Source organism: Amphiprion ocellaris, chromosome 15 (assembly GCF_022539595.1).
Source record: "Amphiprion ocellaris isolate individual 3 ecotype Okinawa chromosome 15, ASM2253959v1, whole genome shotgun sequence".
NCBI classification, from domain to species: domain Eukaryota; kingdom Metazoa; phylum Chordata; class Actinopteri; family Pomacentridae; genus Amphiprion; species Amphiprion ocellaris.
This window is the reverse complement of record NC_072780.1, coordinates 19,839,932-19,860,191: the sequence shown is the minus strand read 5'-3', so window position 1 is coordinate 19,860,191 and position 20,260 is coordinate 19,839,932. Positions and strand designations below refer to the sequence as shown.

At 38.4% G+C, this 20,260-nt stretch overlaps 1 protein-coding gene across 2 annotated transcripts in view; it reads left to right on the top strand.

The window, feature by feature from the left end:
- khdrbs3 (KH domain containing, RNA binding, signal transduction associated 3) overlaps nt 1–20,260 on the top strand; it is a 127,687-nt gene that overhangs the window by 68,530 nt on the left and 38,897 nt on the right. For both annotated transcript variants that reach the window (XR_004846815.2, XM_023263743.3), the window contains exons 4-6: nt 2,140–2,286; nt 3,123–3,262; nt 13,645–13,825. Coding sequence is in view for 1 of the 2 variants with exons in the window: in XM_023263743.3 (XP_023119511.1) it covers nt 2,140–2,286; nt 3,123–3,262; nt 13,645–13,825 (468 nt within the window). In the remaining variant the exon portion in view is untranslated. The remainder of the gene's footprint in view (nt 1–2,139; nt 2,287–3,122; nt 3,263–13,644; nt 13,826–20,260) is intronic.

Sequence of the window (20,260 nt, the reverse complement as noted above, 5' to 3'; positions counted from 1 at the left end):
CTCTAGTAAGAGGATTTGATGCTACTTTTGTCCCGTATGAAAGTAATCGGACCATCTCTAGATTTTTTTAAATTTTTGACAAAGAAAAGCCAAAGATGTTTACTGTGAATATCAAACACAGTGTATCTACAGGAAAGACCAAAGTCAGTAGAATCCATCTCCTGAGGAACATGAATGACTCCGCTGGAATATACAACCGATCAGCCACAACATTATGACCACTGACAGTTGAAGTGAATAACATTGATCATCTTGCTCCAATGCAACGTTCTGCCTGGAAGCCTTGACTCCTGACATTCATGCGGATCTTTGACATGTCCCACCCACCTGAGCACTACAGGTCAAGCAACCTTCCAACCCCCCAAACTCCCATTGTGAACAGCAGTCCTTGATGCCAGTTGCAACCCTCAGCAGGTCAATGCACCCCGACACACTGCAAAAACTGCTCAGGAGTGGCTCAGGGAACACGACAGAGCTAAGGTGTCACAAAGGCACCAAATGGTATTAGTAGCAATATTAGTCCAATATTGTGAAGATCATATTACCTATGTAGTCCTAATGCATACATGAATTACAAAAGTAAAAGTGCCCACACAGGAACGGAAGCTAAACAACACTAGAATGACAAACATGAGGCCTTAAGACGTCAGTTTCAGAAATGTACAAAGAACTTGCTGTTGGGGATTCCAAGAAATCCACCTTAAATAGCTACACTGGCATGACTTTAGTAGAAAAGAAAAACTGTTTTTTTAAACCAGTGTAGCCTGTTGTACACAAACCCCTTAAGAAAACATGAATAAGCAACGGAGAATCTTAGCCCGAGTAATTTAGCCCCATTTTTCTTGTCCAGATTGTCTGACCAGCTCCAGTCTCATACAGTTAAGCCCTAAATTATTCATAGCCGAGCCAAAATTTTATTTATGGTGATTTTTTATTTGACAGGTAAGGTTTCTTCTGACTGAAAATGACACGAGCAAGTGGCAAGAGACAGTGGGGCATTGTTTTAGAGATGTTAATGATAAATGTGAACTATTTTATGTTGGTTTTTTTTTTGTTTTTTTTTAACATTTTTACTAAAAATGCCATGTTCTCAGTAATCAGTCTTGAAGCCCTTTTCTGCTGCTATAGCACAAACATGGTTCTAACAAGCTTTTTGCATGTTATTACTGGAATTTTGGGCATTTTAGCCAAAAGGTCAGCATCTTTGTTCATTATGTGATTGAAATGTTGCTACCAGAACTGTTCAGATTCAAGGACAATTCTTCTTGGATTCTGCTGGGGAGGGTAGAATGCTACTTCACGTCCCAAGAATCACCTTTGGTGCAGTTTGTCTAGTATTCTGATGTCTTCTTCTACAGATTTTCTTGTTGATAAAGATGCTAAAATGAAATCTGTGGCCCTATTTATGTTGTGTAACTAATAGGATATTGTTGTTCTCACATTGGTAAAATGACATTAGAACAATCCAACAATTTTAGGTCATGTGAAGACAATTTAAATCAACTATTTTACTGATTTACTCCTCAGAGGTGATTTTAAACCAAACTTAGTGAAATGTAACTAAATCAATCAGTATTTCTCTGTAAAATGATTTTTCTAAATGCATACTCACCTTTTCCACTTAATGCACTGTTTTTTTCTTTACAGAAATCAATATTGTACCCCATCAAATATAAATCAGAACTTCCCTTTCCTCCCAGAGTCGCTTAATTTATTTTAATGAACTTTCAGCAATCACTTAGATGAGCTAAAATTCAACGAGCCTAGAAGATATGATGGTGAAGTAAGCGCAGTACATCATCGGTGCATTTGTTGTGAAGACAGGCAGCTGTGTGAGGACAAGGGCAATCCGTTAAATGTGACAGCCGCAGTTGAAAAGATTGTAAGGAATGCCTGCTCGCAGAAGTTTACAACAACCCCCATAAATATTTTCTGTCTGGCGTTTGGTAACTCTGCAGCACCCAAGCATCAAACCTCATTATGTTAACAGTTACAGAAAAATAATCCCCACAGTAAATCCTTGAAAAAATACAAAAAAAAAGAAAGATAAATGTTCCTCGCTGTGACAGTTAGCTCGTCCTTATTCCCTAGACAGAAGATATATGACACCAAACTGTTGTTTTTTTTTTATACCGTCAGGAAGAAGAGCTACGGCAGAGCGGCGAGGCCAAATATCACCACCTGAACGAAGACCTGCACGTCCTCATCGAGGTGTTCGCCCCACCGGCTGAGGCCTATGCCAGGATGGGTCACGCTCTGGAGGAGATCAAAAAGTTTCTCATACCAGTATGTTCACACTCACATACCAACACATTTCCCCTGGATTTTTGCTTGCTCTCCTCCTGAATCTCTCTTCAGCTGCTCTTTGGCCCTGGCCAACTCATTTTCAGCCTGTCCACACCGAAGCCAGTGAGTAACAGCAGAGACAAGTTACTCCTTCTCTCACTCTCTTTGTCTGTAACTTGTACTGTAATTTTGTCAGGGCCTTTCGGTCTGTGTGTGTGTGTGGCCAGAATTTGGATCAGTGTGTGTGATCCTGTGTGGGAAGTGATGGGTATAAGAGGAATAAAAGTGCGCAGGGAGGAATCTCACCACATGGGCCAACCCTCCTTGGCAGCAGCATGCAGCATGGAGCTTATTTACTCTTCCTCCATTCATTATGGATGATCTCTCCAGCGCTCAGAGCTATGATGATTTACATCTCATCATTAATTATCAGCAGACCCCTCCAACTCCCCTCCTTCTCTGGTACCCCTTCTCACTGTTGCCATAAAACATATTTATTGATAGAGCCAACACATGACAATCATATCAGTTGTTTTATGATTAAAGACCTATTTCCATATTAATTATGTGTTTTAATTTAGCTGCAAAAAACAACTGCGTGAGAAGATAAAGGCGAATGGGGTCCTGAGGATTTATCAACGGGAGATCTGAAATGTTTTGCAGCCTCAGGAACAGCGGTCACGGCAGTACTGTAAAGTACATTAATTAGATATTCCCGGGGCTGTAGCCCTGGAGATAAAGGACGTAATTTAATACAGTGTAATTGAAAGCGAGTCTATTGCCGTCTGTATGTGTGTGAGCGCGTGTGTGTGAACATGATGCCTCTCTGTGTGCAGGATTACAATGATGAGATCAGACAGGCCCAGCTGCAGGAGCTCACATACCTGAACGGTGGATCGGAGGATGCCAAGGTGCCATCGGTGAGGGGAAAGTCAGCCGCCCGTGGAAGAGGGACACCTGTTCCAGGGCCTCCCAGGTAACCTGCTTCCAAATGTTTGTGGATGTGCGTGTGTATGTGTGTGTGTGTGTGCGTGTGCATGTGAGATGTTGTGCGTTTCAGTTTGACTGGGGAATGAGTATTATTTACAGCTAAGGAGCAACTGGGAAGGCAGATTTTTTTTTTTTCTGCAAATGCATGTGTACAGTATCCAGTTGCATTTTCAGAGTTAATGGTGTCATTTAGAGTTAGAGCATATTAGTGACTGCCTGCGTCTGATAGAACACATTCACATCGAGCTGTTCTTGTGGGTCACTTAGAAATGTCCTTATTTTTGAAAGAAAATCATTTTTTTCAATGAAGATAACATTAAATTAACCAGAAATACAGTCTAGACATTGTTAATGTGGTAAATGACTATTCTAGCTGGAAACAGCTGATTTTTTAATGGAATATCTCCATAGAGGTACAGAGGAACATTTCCAGCAACCATCACTCCTGTGTTCTAATGCTACATTGTGTTAGCTAATGGTGTTGAAAGGCTAATTGATGATTAGAAAACCCTTGTGCAATTATGTTAGCACATGAATAAAAGTGTGAGTGTTCATGGAAAACATGAAATTGTCTGGGTGACCCCAAACTTTTGAACGGTAGTATAAGTTTATTATGTTTGTAGGCCTTTGATGGCAATTTTAGTTTGTTCCGTGTAAGTCAGCAAAACTTGATGTGAATGCCTGATTTGGATTCCCTGAACTTACCTGCCAAAAATGTTGACTTTGGTTGCCGTGCGCATGAATTAGACCTTGATTCACTAAGTCAGCAACTCATTACACAGTCAGCTCATGGACTTGGCATCTGGAGACAAACATAAACAGGACATATCATGCACATTTCCAGGCGTGTATATTTACTGAGGGGCTCTTAATAGTTTGCAGGCATATATGACCAACCTGACATCAGTCTGAACTTGATGTGTTCAAAGCAGGCTGAATTCTGCAGGGCTGTGAAAGTATGCATAGCACCCTCAGTTTAACCTTCACGTGGTTATACATCCTGTATACTTCCCTTGTCCTAAGGGTCAAAAATGACCCACCTCCACTGAGCCTCTAAAGTAAAGCAGCTTAATTCAATTTTCAACCTAAAATCTACTATACATGAAGAAACATCCTGTCATACATCTTAGTTTTCCCTCTTCAGAGAGGAGAAAGACTTTATTTAATCAGGGGACACCACTCATTTTTATTACATCAGACATTGCAGCTGTTTTCTTTACTAAAGTAGAGGTTTCTTATCACTATTATTGTTGCTAAAGGTACTGCATAGGTGTAAAAATTATTTCTTTAGCAAGAGATAGTACTTGTACACCCGAAAGTACCAGAAATGTGCAAAAAGTAGCTTTAAAAATATTTTTTGAAGGGAAACAACAGTGCACATGAAAGTTGAAGTTTTTCTGAGATCAGTTACTTATACACATAATTTCAGTTTCTCATTGTGTTTATGTGGGTTTTAGTCCACTGTGACTGTGAGTTTTAACTGCTGGGTCAAAAATCACCTAAGGTAATCTTTGTACCCTAGTGGTGTTCAGTTTTGATGAAAATATTTACAAAAAGCGATGTTTCATTGTTTCTAATGGTGGGATCACTTTAGGAAAAATCATTGAATTTCAAGTTGAAAAAAGGTTATTTAGTGTTTTTTCTCTTCCATTAAACATTGTGCCTGAGTCATTTTTGACTCTAAGACAACACAAGGGATTAATAATTTCCACTTTGAGTTGAAATCTGAATGATAAATATGTTGTTACTCATATCCTATGATGCACTCAGTTAAACAGGGATTAAATTAATGTCGCTCAGTGCTACTTGTTTGTGTCTCACTGTGTCTGGACACCTTCAGCGTCCTGGTGTGTGTAGCTGTCCGAACATCATTATGTGGCTATTGAAAAGGGTTATAGAGGCCAAACACTGACAGCAACATAGTCTTCACACCTGCAGATGTTGAGGCACATCATGGAGACATCATTATCTTTATCAGCAGCAAAGTCGATGTAAAGGCTGTTGCCAAAGTTAGACTAGCTGTCTCTAGTTCACCACCAGCTCACTCCTGCTGTCTGACTCACCCCAACCTCATGGCCTGCAACTTCAGAGCCTGTGCAGGTGTGTCTGAAAATATACCCAAGTCGCCTATGCAGTGGAGAAAAGTGAAAGGGAGAATATTTTAGAGAATATTTCTGCTAAAACTATGCCATATTTGATGACGTATGTGGAAATTTCAGGTGAAATACACTGTAAAAAAAACAAAACTGTTATTTATACGGTAAAATTCCGGCAGCTGTGGTTGCCAGAACGCTACCATAAAATTGCAGTAAAACATTTTCTTCATTTACGGTAAAGGAATATACTGATATTGTTGATTTTACAGTCACAAAATGTGCTTCATTCCATATTTTACTGTACAAAAAAAAGTTTGAACTCTTAAAAGAAAATTAGTTTTACTTGAAAATTTACATAAAAATACCATATAAAATAAAGTTTGTGTGACCTCTTATAAATATTACAGCATTTTTCCATTTTCAGCACAAAAGTTAGTGTATTTTACATTTAATATGTGTATGTTTAGCGTGACATATGAAACAATTGAAGTTATAGCTGTCATAAGTATAAAAACATAAGGCCGTTATTTACACAAAAGTACATCAATTTGACCAGTACAAAGTGTATTTTTTACATGAAATAAATGCAAAAAATGTCATGTTACTTATTACAAATATTATCAGCACAACAGTTAAACTGCTGAAACTACTATACTGTGAAAACTAATATTTGTTTCGAGAAGTGAATGCAAAAATTACAATATTGAATGTTATACATATTACGGCAGTTATCCATTGAAAAACTGTGCAAGCGTAGGGGAATGTATTTTTTCAAGAGAAAGAAAAAACTAAATAAAGTCCTTTCTTTTCCCCGATTAACTTATTTACAGTGATTCAGTGTTGTATAAACTGTAGCAAACTGTTTTAGACTTTACATATTTTTACTGTCATGGTTTGACTGTTTATTGTTTACCATAAAATTTACAAACATTTTTTTTACAGTGTAGTAATACCCTACCATGTTTCAGGTGTTTGATTCTGATGAAAGCAGCTATAGACAAACAGTTTTCTGCACTACTAATAATTTTGAATGCCAGTGTAGTCATTTAATTCTGGAACTGGGCCTGGTTTGGAGGTTCACTTGCCTTGAACCTTCTCAAATATGTTCAGTTCAGGTTTTTCTGGCATCATAGCAGTTTATAATTCACAGTAAATCCCTAAACACATACTATTTCCCATTTGAGGAAATTAAAAAGCATCTTTACAACTACTTCAATTATTAACATCACAGGAGACTGAGAGACTTAGTGGAAGCTAAAAATAAGTGGACACAAAATATCCATAAGCCACTAAAACTGTTGAAGCAGCTCAGACTGCAGCAGGTGAAGGAGAAGATGGTGTTTGTACAGCAGATGTTTCACCTCAGGGACTTGCTATCACATACATTAAATACCGCAGTGATTCTACAATACAGTCAGTGTCAAGTTCAAACTGGACTCTCTTTCTCTGCTGTGTTCCTTGATAATGAGTTCTGCTGTATTTTTCTTTCAAAGCATTAGTGCAGTTTGTTCTTAATTAACTTTTTACTTTTTTACATTTAGATAACTGATACAGTGCACCTCTTTTTGTGGTGTAACTACTGTATATCTGAGTCCTTATTTCTGTAGCATAAAGGTAAAGTCAGGCGTTCAGCCAAAGCCTTCCTTGTGACTTCTCTAAATCTTATCTTTGCAGTTTTCCCACCTGGCTTACATAGTGAAAGAATTTGTTTTGCAAAGCTGACCATCACAAATTGTGTGACCTTAGAAAACAGAATATACAATCAGCTGTCGTTAACACATCTCCCCAAATCCATATGCAGCAACAACGGAGACATATCTTGCAAACACACAAACTGCACAAATGCTACTGCATGTGCAATCTGGGCCTGAAAAAACTGCCACACAAGCCTCAGTAAATCTGTCCCTCTATGTTTTCCTGACAATCGACCTCCTGTGGTCGTGTGAATATTGGCTTTCCTCATCAGCGTGAAGCTGTTGCAGCACAGTAGAAACTCTTAGATAGGAGATTGGTGAGTAAAGTGTTTCACTTTGGCCACTGAGATTCAAGTCTGTGCCCCTTCGCCTTCCAACAGATCAGGATCATTTCTTTCTGACCATGCCCACAATCATACCTTCAACCCGTCTTAATCTTGAATGTTCTGTGTGCAATATTTCCAAAGTGCTGGACGTCACTAGAGCACCTTAGCAACATTATCTTCTCTTCACTTGCCTCTTCTTTACTCTGCTCGGGTTTGTTGTCCGTCTGACCGGAGTAAACCCGTGTTTGGAAACAGACACGCAAAGATCTGAGCAGAACAGACACAAAAGAGTAGCAGAGGAGAGCCTTAAAACAGCAGTAGAGACTCACACTGAGCTGAAATTTATCAAGTGCACACAAATGAGGTAAATAACAAATATAAAATGCTTCAATTTTAAATTCCTTGTTTCTTGGGGGACACCAGCAGAACGTCTGACTGAATTTTTGCTTCTAGTTTTATTCTCCATTGCTCTATTTGTTCATATTACACCTTTAATAAAAACGTAACCATTAACTTTTTTTTTTAATCAATCAAATGAGTCATTTTGGAAAGAACAAGCAGCCTCTGTTTTCATTTAATACTTGCTGTTGTGACAGTCAGGGAGCAAAGCGTATCATAATGTGCCAGTACCGATATAAAATTATTCCGATTGGACACAGCAGTGAAATAAAACTTGGAGCAACAAACCCGACAAAGACTTCCTGTTTAATGTGTCAGGTTATCTCTCTCTGTGGAAGCTGTTCCTCATATTTTACAAGAAATGAATGGCAGCAAATAGCTTCTTCTGAAGTCAGAAAAATGAGTCCTGGTGTTTCTAACCATGCAGACCTCAGCAGGAATTACAAAGAGGGAGAAACCATAGATGATTGGCATAGACCTATAAACCAAAGCACTGCTTTTATTATTTAAAGTTGCAATATGGAACTTTTGCACTTATCTGTTTATTCATTCAATTTCTAGTCACAAAAATAAAATCAACCAGACAAGAGAGGCAAAACATCTAATGCTTGTGAGTCCAGATTTCTCTGGATGGACCTGTGAGAAGAATGAATGAAATAGTCCTTTTGATTTCAATTTCACTAAGCCCTCCGTTTTCCTTTCAATAATCAGTCCTTCCCTGCCACACTTCAGGGCTCCTATCTGTTCATATCTACTATCCTGTCTTAGAAATATAATCTTTCTTGCTTTATCTCAATGAATAAGTAAGTAAGAAGGCAAAATTTATTTATATAGCACCTTTCACAGCTACAAAATCACAAAGTGCTTTACAATAATAATAAAACAAGGATAAATTAAAAACAAAAATGATAACTAATAAATTGTTAAAACAGGGGCGCAACAGTTAAAGTGCAGTGCTTCAAAAACAATAAATGAAATGAAATAAATAAAATAAAGCGACTACAGGTCAACCAAAGCCTGTCTGAATAAAAATGTTTTCAGCTGCCTCATAAAAATTTCACAGGAGTCGACCAATCTCAGCTGTAGACGAAGAGCATTCCATAGTTTTGGTGCAATATATTGGAAAGCATAGTCACCACAGGTTTTACACTTGGTTAGCAGGACAAGAAGTAATTTTTGTTGGCCTGACCTGAGAGCTCTATTCAGGACATATGGGTGAAGGATGTCGGCAATATCCTGTGGTGCTTGACCACGCAAAGCCTTAAAAGTTAGAACCAGTATTTTAAAATGAACACGAAAATTGATTGGAAGCCAGTGGAGAGAGGATAGGACCTGGGTGATGTGGGATCTCTGGTTAGTTCCTGTTATAAAACCAGCAGCTGCATTTTGTACTGTCTGAAGGCGGTTAAAAGAGGACTGATTTAAACAGGTATAAAGGGCATTACAGTAATCTAATCGAGATGAAATAAAAGCGTGTAAAATCATCTCCAATTCCACCTTGAATACCAAGGAATAAACCCTTTCTATTTATCAGCACAGGGGGTTTTCAGTTTACGACGTACAGCGTTTCGTCGTTACATCAGAACTGGTTACGTGGAACTAGTTGACGAGCGGAGTGGAGGAATACGTCGTCACGCAGCGCTATAAGGCGGCTTTGTTTACATTTGCCGGTTGTACACCACCTTGGATAGTGCTTCATTCGCTAACTTGTAACTTGTAAAATGACTCACATGCATAAAAGTCATTGGTATTCATGACTTTTCCGAAGAGCTGATCGATATCGTGATGCACGTTACGGCTTTGTTTGCATTTTCGCCAGAGTTCCGTCTTACGGCGAAAATCGACTTACGTCAATCCGTAGGAATGGAACTCGGGCGTAAGTCGAGGACTCCCTTTAAATGTCATTAATAAAATCTGTGCCTGCTGGGTCACACTAATCGAAAAGAATAAAATAAAATAAAAATTAACTACAAATTTTAAATATATAAGAGGCCAAATGTAATTGTCTGAATGGCTGTAACATGTTGTTGTCAACCCATTAGTGACGGAAAAGCAAATGAGACCAGCAAAACAGCAGTAGAGACTCTCACATTGAGCTAGGTTTAGAACATAACAAAATACTTTGTTTGTAAATTCTTAGGCTTCTGGGGCAGAGACTGGATTCTCAAACCGCACTTTTGCTTTTAAAATGTGGTGTGGGAGGTCACTCTCAGCAAAAACCATTAGCCCACACTAGTAAAATATAGAGAAAAGGCGTAATGAGTTGTTGTCTATGATGCCCACAGTAGCTGCAGGGCCTAGAAATGTTTGTGCAGCAATCATTCCTTGAGCAACTACTTTGTCAGAAATACACAAGAGGAGAAACAGCTGTGTGTGTTCTCAGCACGGTCAGACAAAAACTTCCCGAGTTTAATAAAGAACCTGTCAATAATTGGTCTTTTTCATCTCACTGTGGGAAAATGTGGTATGATTTCATGGCACAAAGAAGTTTGTAGTTTAGTAGTTGTCTAAACAAGAGCTGCAGAAAGCAAAGTTGGGTATCTTACTGAAAGATTAGAGGTGTGCATCATTTAACTTACAGCTAAATGTGACTTTTCATGTTCAATTATTTCCCTGCAATATTTAAAACAAACTCAGTCGTTTTGTGGAATCATTCTTGCCATTTGTGTGAGCGTTTAATGAGAAAGCTTCCCTGTTTTTAATGTTTTTAATGTGAAGCAGCAGCAGTTGGACATGTTTGGTTTGCTGTAGCAATAGCTTAATATAGCTCTAATACAGCTGTAGGAGAGTGAGGCTGTTATTGAATGAATGAATTGAATTTCATTTGCGTGCCTTGCCTCTATGTGACCCATCCCTCTTGGGATTATACAGTGAGACACTTTTACATCAAACATTATCTAGCACTCTACCTACGAGGAAAAAACTTCTAGCCAGATGGTCTCATCATCTCAGTCACATACTTTTATAGCATTAAACAAAAGATGATAAAGCTTCAAGAACAAAGGACAATGAAAAAACAAAATTATACTCATTTTCAATTTTCTCTAAATCATACATTGGGTTTCCTTTTTCTAAAGCAGCATTCTGACCTATTGCAATATGGAGAGTCAGTTTATTAGCATCTGCGTGAAACTACTCCTTAGCCTGGCAATACAGTTTTTAATCCAACTTCACAGCGTTTCCACCTTATCTCTCTTATAAATCCATTGAAGTCCAGAAAAATACTTAATGCCATGATTACAAACTTCAGTCCTACAGAGTGATGTGAATGTGATATGTGAAAACCTGCATGCCCATCAGTGCATAGATTTTTAAACTGAAATATATGACATAAAGAACTTTTAAAATATACACTTCCTGTTTTTTTCTATTAATAATATCATTGAGAAGCTGTACAAAATGATACTTACCCTACCAAACCCCACACTTAACTCCCCATTTTAATACTTAAACTATAAATACCAGGTAATTTATATAGGACAAAATATAAAAGACCTCTTTGTTTTCCTCAAAGGGGGTTGAAAGCACCCACTTTTAAAGTCATTACTCTAATGATGTTACAAAAAGTAATGCTGGATTACTCATTGCATAATATCCTGTTATTCCTTTGTGTATTAATAGGTAATTATAATACAGCATACTCCCACAACCGTTTGTTTTTCATGTGGAAAATATTATAGTTTTTGCCTATTGTTAATGACATCCAAGCGTCATCTATTAAGTATTATCTTATTGACCAGCTATGGCACTCTACAAAAATTGGTGACAAAAAATTCTAAATTTAATTTCTATTTTGAAGGATAATGTCCCCAAGATGTTGTTTTCAGTGACTCTTACTTGTCCTTAGTGGTGGTAATATTTTATACTACTAAGTTGTATCATTTTTTTGTACTTTTGTTGTCTTATCTTCTAATTAAGTCGATCGACACAGTATACAGTTGTTTCATGTTACATAGAACATGTTTTAACTGAGACATTCACGTGTGATGAAATGGGTCAGGCTGGTGAGTGAACACCTTTAATTGGAAAACAGCAGTGATAGTAAATAGTGTCTAGTCGGATACAGTGATGCAATGTCTGCTGTCCATAAACATTAGCAAAGGAAAGCCACATTTGCATAAAAGCCTTTATATGCAAATCAGCTCCAGTAGATGCTTGGCTTTCTACATTCTCTGTGAACCCACGCTAATTTCAGCTCCTCTGAGACCTCACAAGATTACAAATATAAATACTCATGGCCATTAGAAGACTTTAACGCTGTGTGCATTGATGCGGGGCTTTAAACTAAATAAAAAGCTAGCTGTGTTGTTTGCGCTTTGTGTTTATAGAAGAAAACACACTTCTTTCGTCAGATTTGGAGATAAACAAGGTCACTGAGATCGGGTGTTTGTCTTGCTCTGAGTCAGAATATAATTGGCTGTGTTTTAAATTACACTGTAATTAGCATTTACCATGCCTAATGTGTGTGCGATAAGACCGAAGTCCCACAGGCTCCTAGGGACATGTATGCAGTTTTCTATATATTTACACTAACGTGTGCTCGATTTTGATCCTTACCACTACTCTGAGTTTCTTCCTGTTCCTCCTCTTTGCTTTGACTTTGACTGGAGCTGCTTCTAAAAGAGAAGTCCTGCTCCTGAAGGGGGAATTGACTGTGAGCGCTTGATTTTTTTCTGTGCTTGAGGGCGGTCCAATTTCTATCAAGTAAACATCCCCCACTGTCCCTGTTAGTCACACAATTAAGACTTTTTTTTTTCACATCCTGCCCCAAATCTGTGATGTATCACCAGAGAAACATGGAAAGCTGCTGAAATGGAAAGCATACAAAGAAAATGACCCGGAGAGCAACCTTGGCGGTTTTCTGCTGCTGCTTCAGATCAGTTAACTGCTTTTAAAAGAAAGCTCAGCTGGTGTAAAAAGCTCATGCAATATTTTACCAAACCACAAGGTCAGACTGCCTTTGATTTCCAACAGAGCAGCTTGTATTTGCTTCCGTCTTGCTTACAGTGCTGGGGAGACTCTGTTAATTCATCTAGATGACTGTGCACATCAGTATCCCTCACTGTTTTGCTGCGGAGCTTTATGAGGGACATGCTTGTTTACTAAAATATTAAAAGTAGAACTTGTACGTCGTAGTTCTAACTTTCAGAAGCCGTAATATCTAAAACATTAATGGTATAAATCTGGGTTATGTGCCAGTTCCTCAGAGTCCAAACGTACGGCTGTACTTCAAGGATGAACATTTACAAATCAGCAAACACAACAAAACATTCATCATAAAACAGGCAGAAATGCAATTTTTTTTAATCCTCATTTTCTTTAATAGGCAGGAAAGCAATTCTGCCACAAGACATGCTGTGTTTTGAGTAATGGATGTGACTCACTTCTTCTCGACTGGAGGAACTTGCCCTCCACCCTCGCTGTTCCTCTCTCTCCACCTACACGTATAACCTGCTGCCGAATGTATCAGATTCATCGCTACGGTTGTAGTCAAGTCATTCTGGCCGATGTAAGAAATCACTAACTGGAGCGGAAGTAGATGATGCAGCTTGACTGCCAGCATAATAAATTATAGCACCTCATCATGAAGATGTGGAATGCATTGGACATCTCATATTGATGATACACTGTTTACTAGTATCCTTGTAACAGTATCTTTATTGCCTCAAAGACCCCTTGAACGTGTTGCGTAGTGCATCTGCTCCATCGTACCTATACATACACACACATATATTCCCCCTCTGGTAATTCACAGGAATTGATTAAAATTTTCCTTAGAAAAAGACATGAAACATGCATTAGCTTTTCTACTCTCTCATCTTAACCCAGCCGGATGTTTGTGTCTTGTGTCAGGAGTCGCGGTGGAGTTCCTCCCCTGCATGCAGCAGTGCCTCGAGGAGCAGCACCCAGAGGGGCCCCACCCAGCCGGGCTCCATCCTCCAGAGGGAGGGGGGTGCAGAGAGCCCGAGGTGCTCCCCCAGCTGCAGGTTACAGGCCGGCTCCTCCCATAGTCCAGGACACATACGGAGAATATGTAAGTAAACTGTAACAATATACTAAGTCAGCATTAACACCATAAATATACACTACTGTTGAAAAGTTTGGGGTCACCCAGACAATTCCGTGTTTTCCATGAAAACTTGCACATTTATTCATGTGCTAACATAATTGCACAAGAGTTTTCTAATCATCAATTAGCTTTTCAACACCATTAGCTAACACAGTGTAGCATTAGAATACAGGAGTGATGGTTGCTGGAAATGTTCCTCTGTACCTCTATGTAGATATTCCATTAAAAATCAGATGTTTCCAGCTAGAATAGTCGTTTGCCACATTAACAATGTCTAGACTGTATTTCGGTTGAATTTAATGTTATCTTCATTGAAAAAAACTGCTTTTCTTTCCAAAATAAAGACATTTCTGAGTGACCCCAAATTTTTGAACGGAATGTATAAATATATTTATGCTTGTCATTGTGATACGGTGGCAACTAGTAGTCATTTATCCAGCAGAAGAAAAGCTGAGGAGTGATTTCAGTAAATCATAAGTCATTTAAGTTTAAGCATTCTGTCCCCCCAATTTCTCAAATTTAAGAATTTGTAGATTTTTTCTGTTTCGTTTGATTGTTAAATACGTTTTGAATGTTTCTTTACTACTGAAAATTAACAATTTGACTGTTTTCCTATTTTGGAAACATTTTTCACCATTTTTTATAGATTGGTTTCCAAATGTTTGTGTGTAGTCTTTAGGCATGACTTGCATGTCAACTATACTGACATTTTCAGTAAGCAGTGAGAGAGTTAGATGGTGTGGAGGTCGGGTTGGTGGATGTCAGACCAGAGTTTCTGTACTGTCACAGAATTGCGGTTCAGAGCTGGTTTTTTTTTTTGTTTTTTTTTTTTTTAATTAACCATAACTATGATCTTTTTTCACCTTAATCAGGTATTTTAGTTGTCTTAATGTAATTCTACTTTAAACCACAGGCTATACCTCATACCTTAATTTAAAAAAAAAAAAAAAAAAGCCAAATCCTGGTCTTGTCTGACAACAGGATTGTTTTGATAAAAGCCATGATTTCTTCGAGATGTGGGTGGTTTAATTAGGTTAAACTTGTACCTCTTTTGTATATGATAATGCTATTTTTATTACAGTTTTATCTAGTTTATAGCCTCAGTACAACAAAGGTGAATGGAGTTTGGTTCAAAAATGACTTTACAAATTTCAGCAGCAAATTCTTTTCAGCTGGTAACGTCCTGGTTACTGTGGATCAGAGGTTTTCAAACTGTGAAGCGCCTGCTCCCAGGGGGGGATGGGAGAGTTGAAGGGAGAGACATAAGGCAAAGAATACTGAACATTGTGTTCATGCATGTTGATGTTCTAAGAACAACAGGAAGTTAGCTGTTGTAGTTCGGCTGCTGATGTGAGTCCTCACCTTCATAGCTACAGATGCAGCAGCAGCATGTAGCTGAAGGAGGCAAATAAGACAGTTAAAACCCTCTGCACCCTTTTGCCACAATTTATGACAAACATCATACACCTTCTCAAAAAAAAACACACACACACACACCATGTGCGTATGCTAATATTCTGAATAATTTGCACTTTTCAATAAATGTCATTATTACTCGATTTTCTGTTAATGAAAATCCATAAATTTGCATACAGATCAGAGAAAAAAACGACAAAAAAATTGCTTGTGACTTCAGAACTTGCCTTTTTGATTTTTTTACTTCCCTCAGATTAATGCAGTGATCATTGTCTGTACATCTATGGGTACTTTGCAAACACAGAAATCTAAGAGGTAATTTCTCACACTTATGGTGTTAATTTGCAGAGATGTCAATAAATACAGGAGAAGAAACTGAGCTCAAGTTGTCCCTCACAGCCAACTACTAGACTATTGCAGCATTATGCTTGTGATTGCAGTACTCTAAAAGCATTTTAAGAACTAATATTGAGTGTGATCATTTCCCAAACAGAAGTGTGAGCTCAATTAATATTAGGTGTAGATGTGAAGTGAGCCAAATAACCTGAAACACAGCATGATTCAACTATCCTTTGCTGCTTGATACAAAAAGAAACTCAAACCGTTCTCAATTTCAAGGATTAATCTCCATGAGCAGTCTGTCTTATTAAACAATATTCACCCCGATTTAAGGATTCTTGTATTTTTTAAAATTATTTACAGCAAAATGAGCCTGAAACGGTAGAAACACTGAGAAGCACGAGGTGAGACTAGAGGCTTCTCTGTGCACAACTACCCAGCTGGCTTATGGTGTTTGAGAAACTTTGATGAATTGTAATGTCTATCAGTAAACAGACGATCAGCAAGTGAGGCATTTTGATACAATTTTATTCAGATTTTGCCTTTACAAGTTTCTCCAAGAGCTGCACAGCGGCTCAGTGGTTAGCACCGTTGCCTTGCAGCTAGAAGATCCTTGGTGCCCTGGTGCAACTGGCATTGCAACATTTAATTTTTCTGTGATACATATTGTAAGATTGTTTTTCTTTTTCTCTAACTCATTCATCAAATGACAGGGGAGATTTTGTGGATGTGCACCTGTGTTGAAACGTACCTTTTATTTTCAAGATGAAAAATGACTGCAAATTGCTTGGAATCTTTCTCATATGGTGTAAGACTGTCTAAGGCTTCCAAATACTCCTCCAGAAGATCACTGGATCCTGGGCAGGGCCTGAGATATCTCCTGCATGGAGTTTTTAAATTTTTTTTTGTAATTCTTTTTGTTGTTGGCCTTTATTATGTATAGGACAGTGGAGAGAGAGACAGGAAACATGGATAGAAGAGTGTGGGAATGACATGCAGTAAATGGCCACGGACTGGATTCGAAGCCATGACTGCTGAATCAGGGACTATAGCCCCTGTTTATGGGTCGCCTGCTCAGCCAGCTGAACTATCTGGGCGCTGTCTGCACGGAGTTTGCATGTTCTCCCTGTGCATGCATGGGTTTTCTCCGGGGACTCCGGCTTCCTCTCACAGTCCAAAAGCATCCTGAGGTTAATTGATGATTCTAAATTGTCTGTAGGTGTGAATGTGAGTGTGATTGTTTGTCTCTATGTGTAGCCCTGTGATCAACTGGTGACCTGTCCAGAGTGGCCCCTGCCTTTGCCCTAAGTCAGCTGGAATAGACTAAAGCCCCCCTGCGACGCTAATGAGGATTAAGCGGTGTGTAGATAATGGATGGACAGATGGAAATTTCTCTAAATTTTAAGTATTATTTGTACATTAGCAGGGATGTAGCACAACATCGAAATGAAAACAGTGCAAACAAAATGTCTAAAATCAATAAATGGTTGTGATAAATAGCCTAATCATGATCCTAGTATTGATCAAAATAATCATGAATAACATTGTGGTCATAATCATGCAGCCCTAGTCAGCTGTATGCAAATATTTCGGCTTGTGTCAGTGTCTGGCACATGATGCCACTACACAAGACAACGTGTCTAATTTGTTTGACCTTTTAAATCAGCACCACAAAGCTCTGTATGATGAGTGCAAAGCCAGATTTGAATGCCAACTGGAGCAAAAAAAAAAAAAAGAATTTTGGAAGCCTTAGACAGTGTTACACCATATGAGAAATGTTCCAAACAATTTCCAGTTATTTTTCATCTTGAAAATAAAAGGTAATTTTCAACACAGGTGCACATCCACAAAATCACTCCAGTCATTTTGGAAAGAATAACTCTTTCCAGATAGAATTAGAGTTTCAAGTCAGCTGGTAAAAAGAGAAAAAAAAGAAAAAAACAGTCTTACAGTATAAATCAGTAAAAAAAAATACACCCAATTATTGCTAATTCTGGAAATTCTTGTTACTTTTTATTTATGCCATGAGCTTCACACAATAAATGTAATTTATATCCTTTGTATATGCAGGCATCTTGTCTTATATAAAACAATCTGCATGACTTCATACCACTGTGTGTTAGAAAATGTGTTATTTTGGATTTTGGGTGAACTAGCCCTTTATAATGTGTAGATGGTTAAATAATGGTCTGCACAAATCAAATTCAAACACGCCCCCATCTACGAACTGTGCACCATATTTAGTTTTTTGGCTTGCAACATAAAATGCTAGCATAAGGAGTGTGAACTTGTTAATGCAGCTATTATTGTGATCTGGTCTTGTAGCTTACCTGCACGGTCTTATGGGAACCTGGCTGTAAAATCAGCAGCTGCTAGAGATGAATATATTAGGCTTAAGAGTCAGAGCCTTTGTGCATTTGCCAAGAGAGTCTCCTGCCGCACTGTCAAGGCAGGTTCCCCAGAGACTCCAGCATCAACATCGCATATTTAGCAGATAGAAGGAGAGAGGAGGTGGCCCGCGCTGGAAAATTGCCCCAGCAGTCCATACCTAACCACATCTGACAGGTTTATTCAGAGGTTGCAATTCAAATACGTGGAGGTCGTGGAGAATGACTCCTGGACCAGCTGTTTCCCATCATTGTCACAGTTGTAAACTGCATCCCCCCGACACCTGCACCTGTGTGTCTGTTTTGGAAAAAAAAAGACCCCCAACATCTGTCGCATGATAAATCTAACCACGCCGCAGCAAATAGAGGCTGAATGAGTTGCTTTGATTTATCTGAATGCATCACCATCCCAGGACAAGTGTTCTCCATCAGGCGCTGACAAATAGGCTCTTGTATTCATCAATGAGATGACAAAGATTTTTCTTGCTCACATTTGTTTCCTTCATTTGTCACTACTTAGCATTTGCTCATATGCATGTTCCTATCATTCTCTTTTTGCTGTGCGGCATTGCCACAGGCCAAAACACTTGTTCAGCTGGAGGCATCTTCTTTTTCTTCTCTCTTGCTCAGACAGAAAAGCACCAGTTAGCTCTTGATGATTGTGTCACAGTGGCACACAGGCATACGGTATCTTTGTCTGGATGATTCCTGGTTTCATAGTCTACCTCTGTTAAAGCTTCTTTTGGCATCGGTATCAGATTATTCTAAATTCAATTGTTATCAAAGAAAATGACAGAAATGTTATTATCCCATGATCCAGTCTTGGCTGCCCCATCAGTCTTGAATGGTTACTACGATTGCAGCCAAATCTTATTTCATGTAATTCATTAGGCGCACTGAGATCATTCTTACCTGCTGCTAATCCCATTGCAGAAGAATTAAACATGATGTAATTCTCATGTCTGAAATGAAGCTGCACGACATCTTTTCTGCGCAGTTCCAACACTGCCAATGTGGATTTGCGTCCATGGAGACTAATCAAAACAGCACACCTTCACTTTCATGCTAAATCTAGCGCTATGTGTAAGGTAACTGGGTTGTTTCTGTTCAAACAGAAGCTTAATTCCTTTGGGTGAGAAGACCAAGAAGTGTGCAATGCACATGGACTGACATTATTTATGTTAAATCCTCCTCATACAGTAATCCGTTCTGAGCATTGTGAGTCCTCGCTGACTGTAGTGGCATAAAAAAGAAATCTCCATCATCTCCCTCAGGCACTTCTCCGCATGTCCAGTCCTGCTGAGAGCCAAGCATTGTTAATTGAATTGCGCTCTCTAATTTTCCATCCTTGCAGCCATTTTAATCTAAATTGAACGTAATGGTTAGGAAAATATTTCAGATACAGTAATAAAGATGCAGCATCTAACTGGTGTGGCAGGCAAGACCAGTCATGAAGATAAGATTGAAACCTATTCACATGGTACAAAACCTGTGATTTGTAATAATTACAAAGTAAATGAAATTAGCTTTATCGCTTACAAATGTGAAGCATCTGTAATTTTCACTACAAATGAGACATTTCAGTTATCTCATTATATTTTATAAATGCAGATTTAATTTGTGCTTGTAGAGCGCATAGTTGTTTACTATTTCCTGTTCATTTTAGTTGTGTTAGCAGTATAAGTGAAATATATCAAGATCTATTTGATATATTGCCATGCAATTTGATATACATATTTTGGTGCCATAAGGAAGAACCAGTCTGATATTGATGGTTCCTTGACTACTTTTTGGGCCACAGCAGGGCATTGTTTTTTTTTTGCTTTTTTTTACCTATCTAGTGAAATAGCTCCGTCTCCACAAGATGTACACATTGTGCTTCAGACATTCCTGGTGTCCAGAAGAAGAATCCTAATAACCTGAATACACCAAATTTTTAAAGCATGTTCTAAAGACACAGAGTTTCTTGACAACAGGAAAGAAACACTGAAAATGAAAATCAGTTGCGAAACAAAGACGCTAAACATCAGTTGTAGAGCTGCACAATTAAACATGATCAAAATTTTGGCTTCTCATAGTTTAAATTGACATGATTAACTGTGATTTTAACATTTAAAATGCTCTGCTTACACAGAACAGCCCATGTGAATAGAAACACTTGGGTAAATCCAACATGAGAATGCTCTATTTCACTCTTGTCTATGTAACTTTTGGTCACACTTGTCTGAGCTGCTACCTTGCAATAACTGGGTGGAGA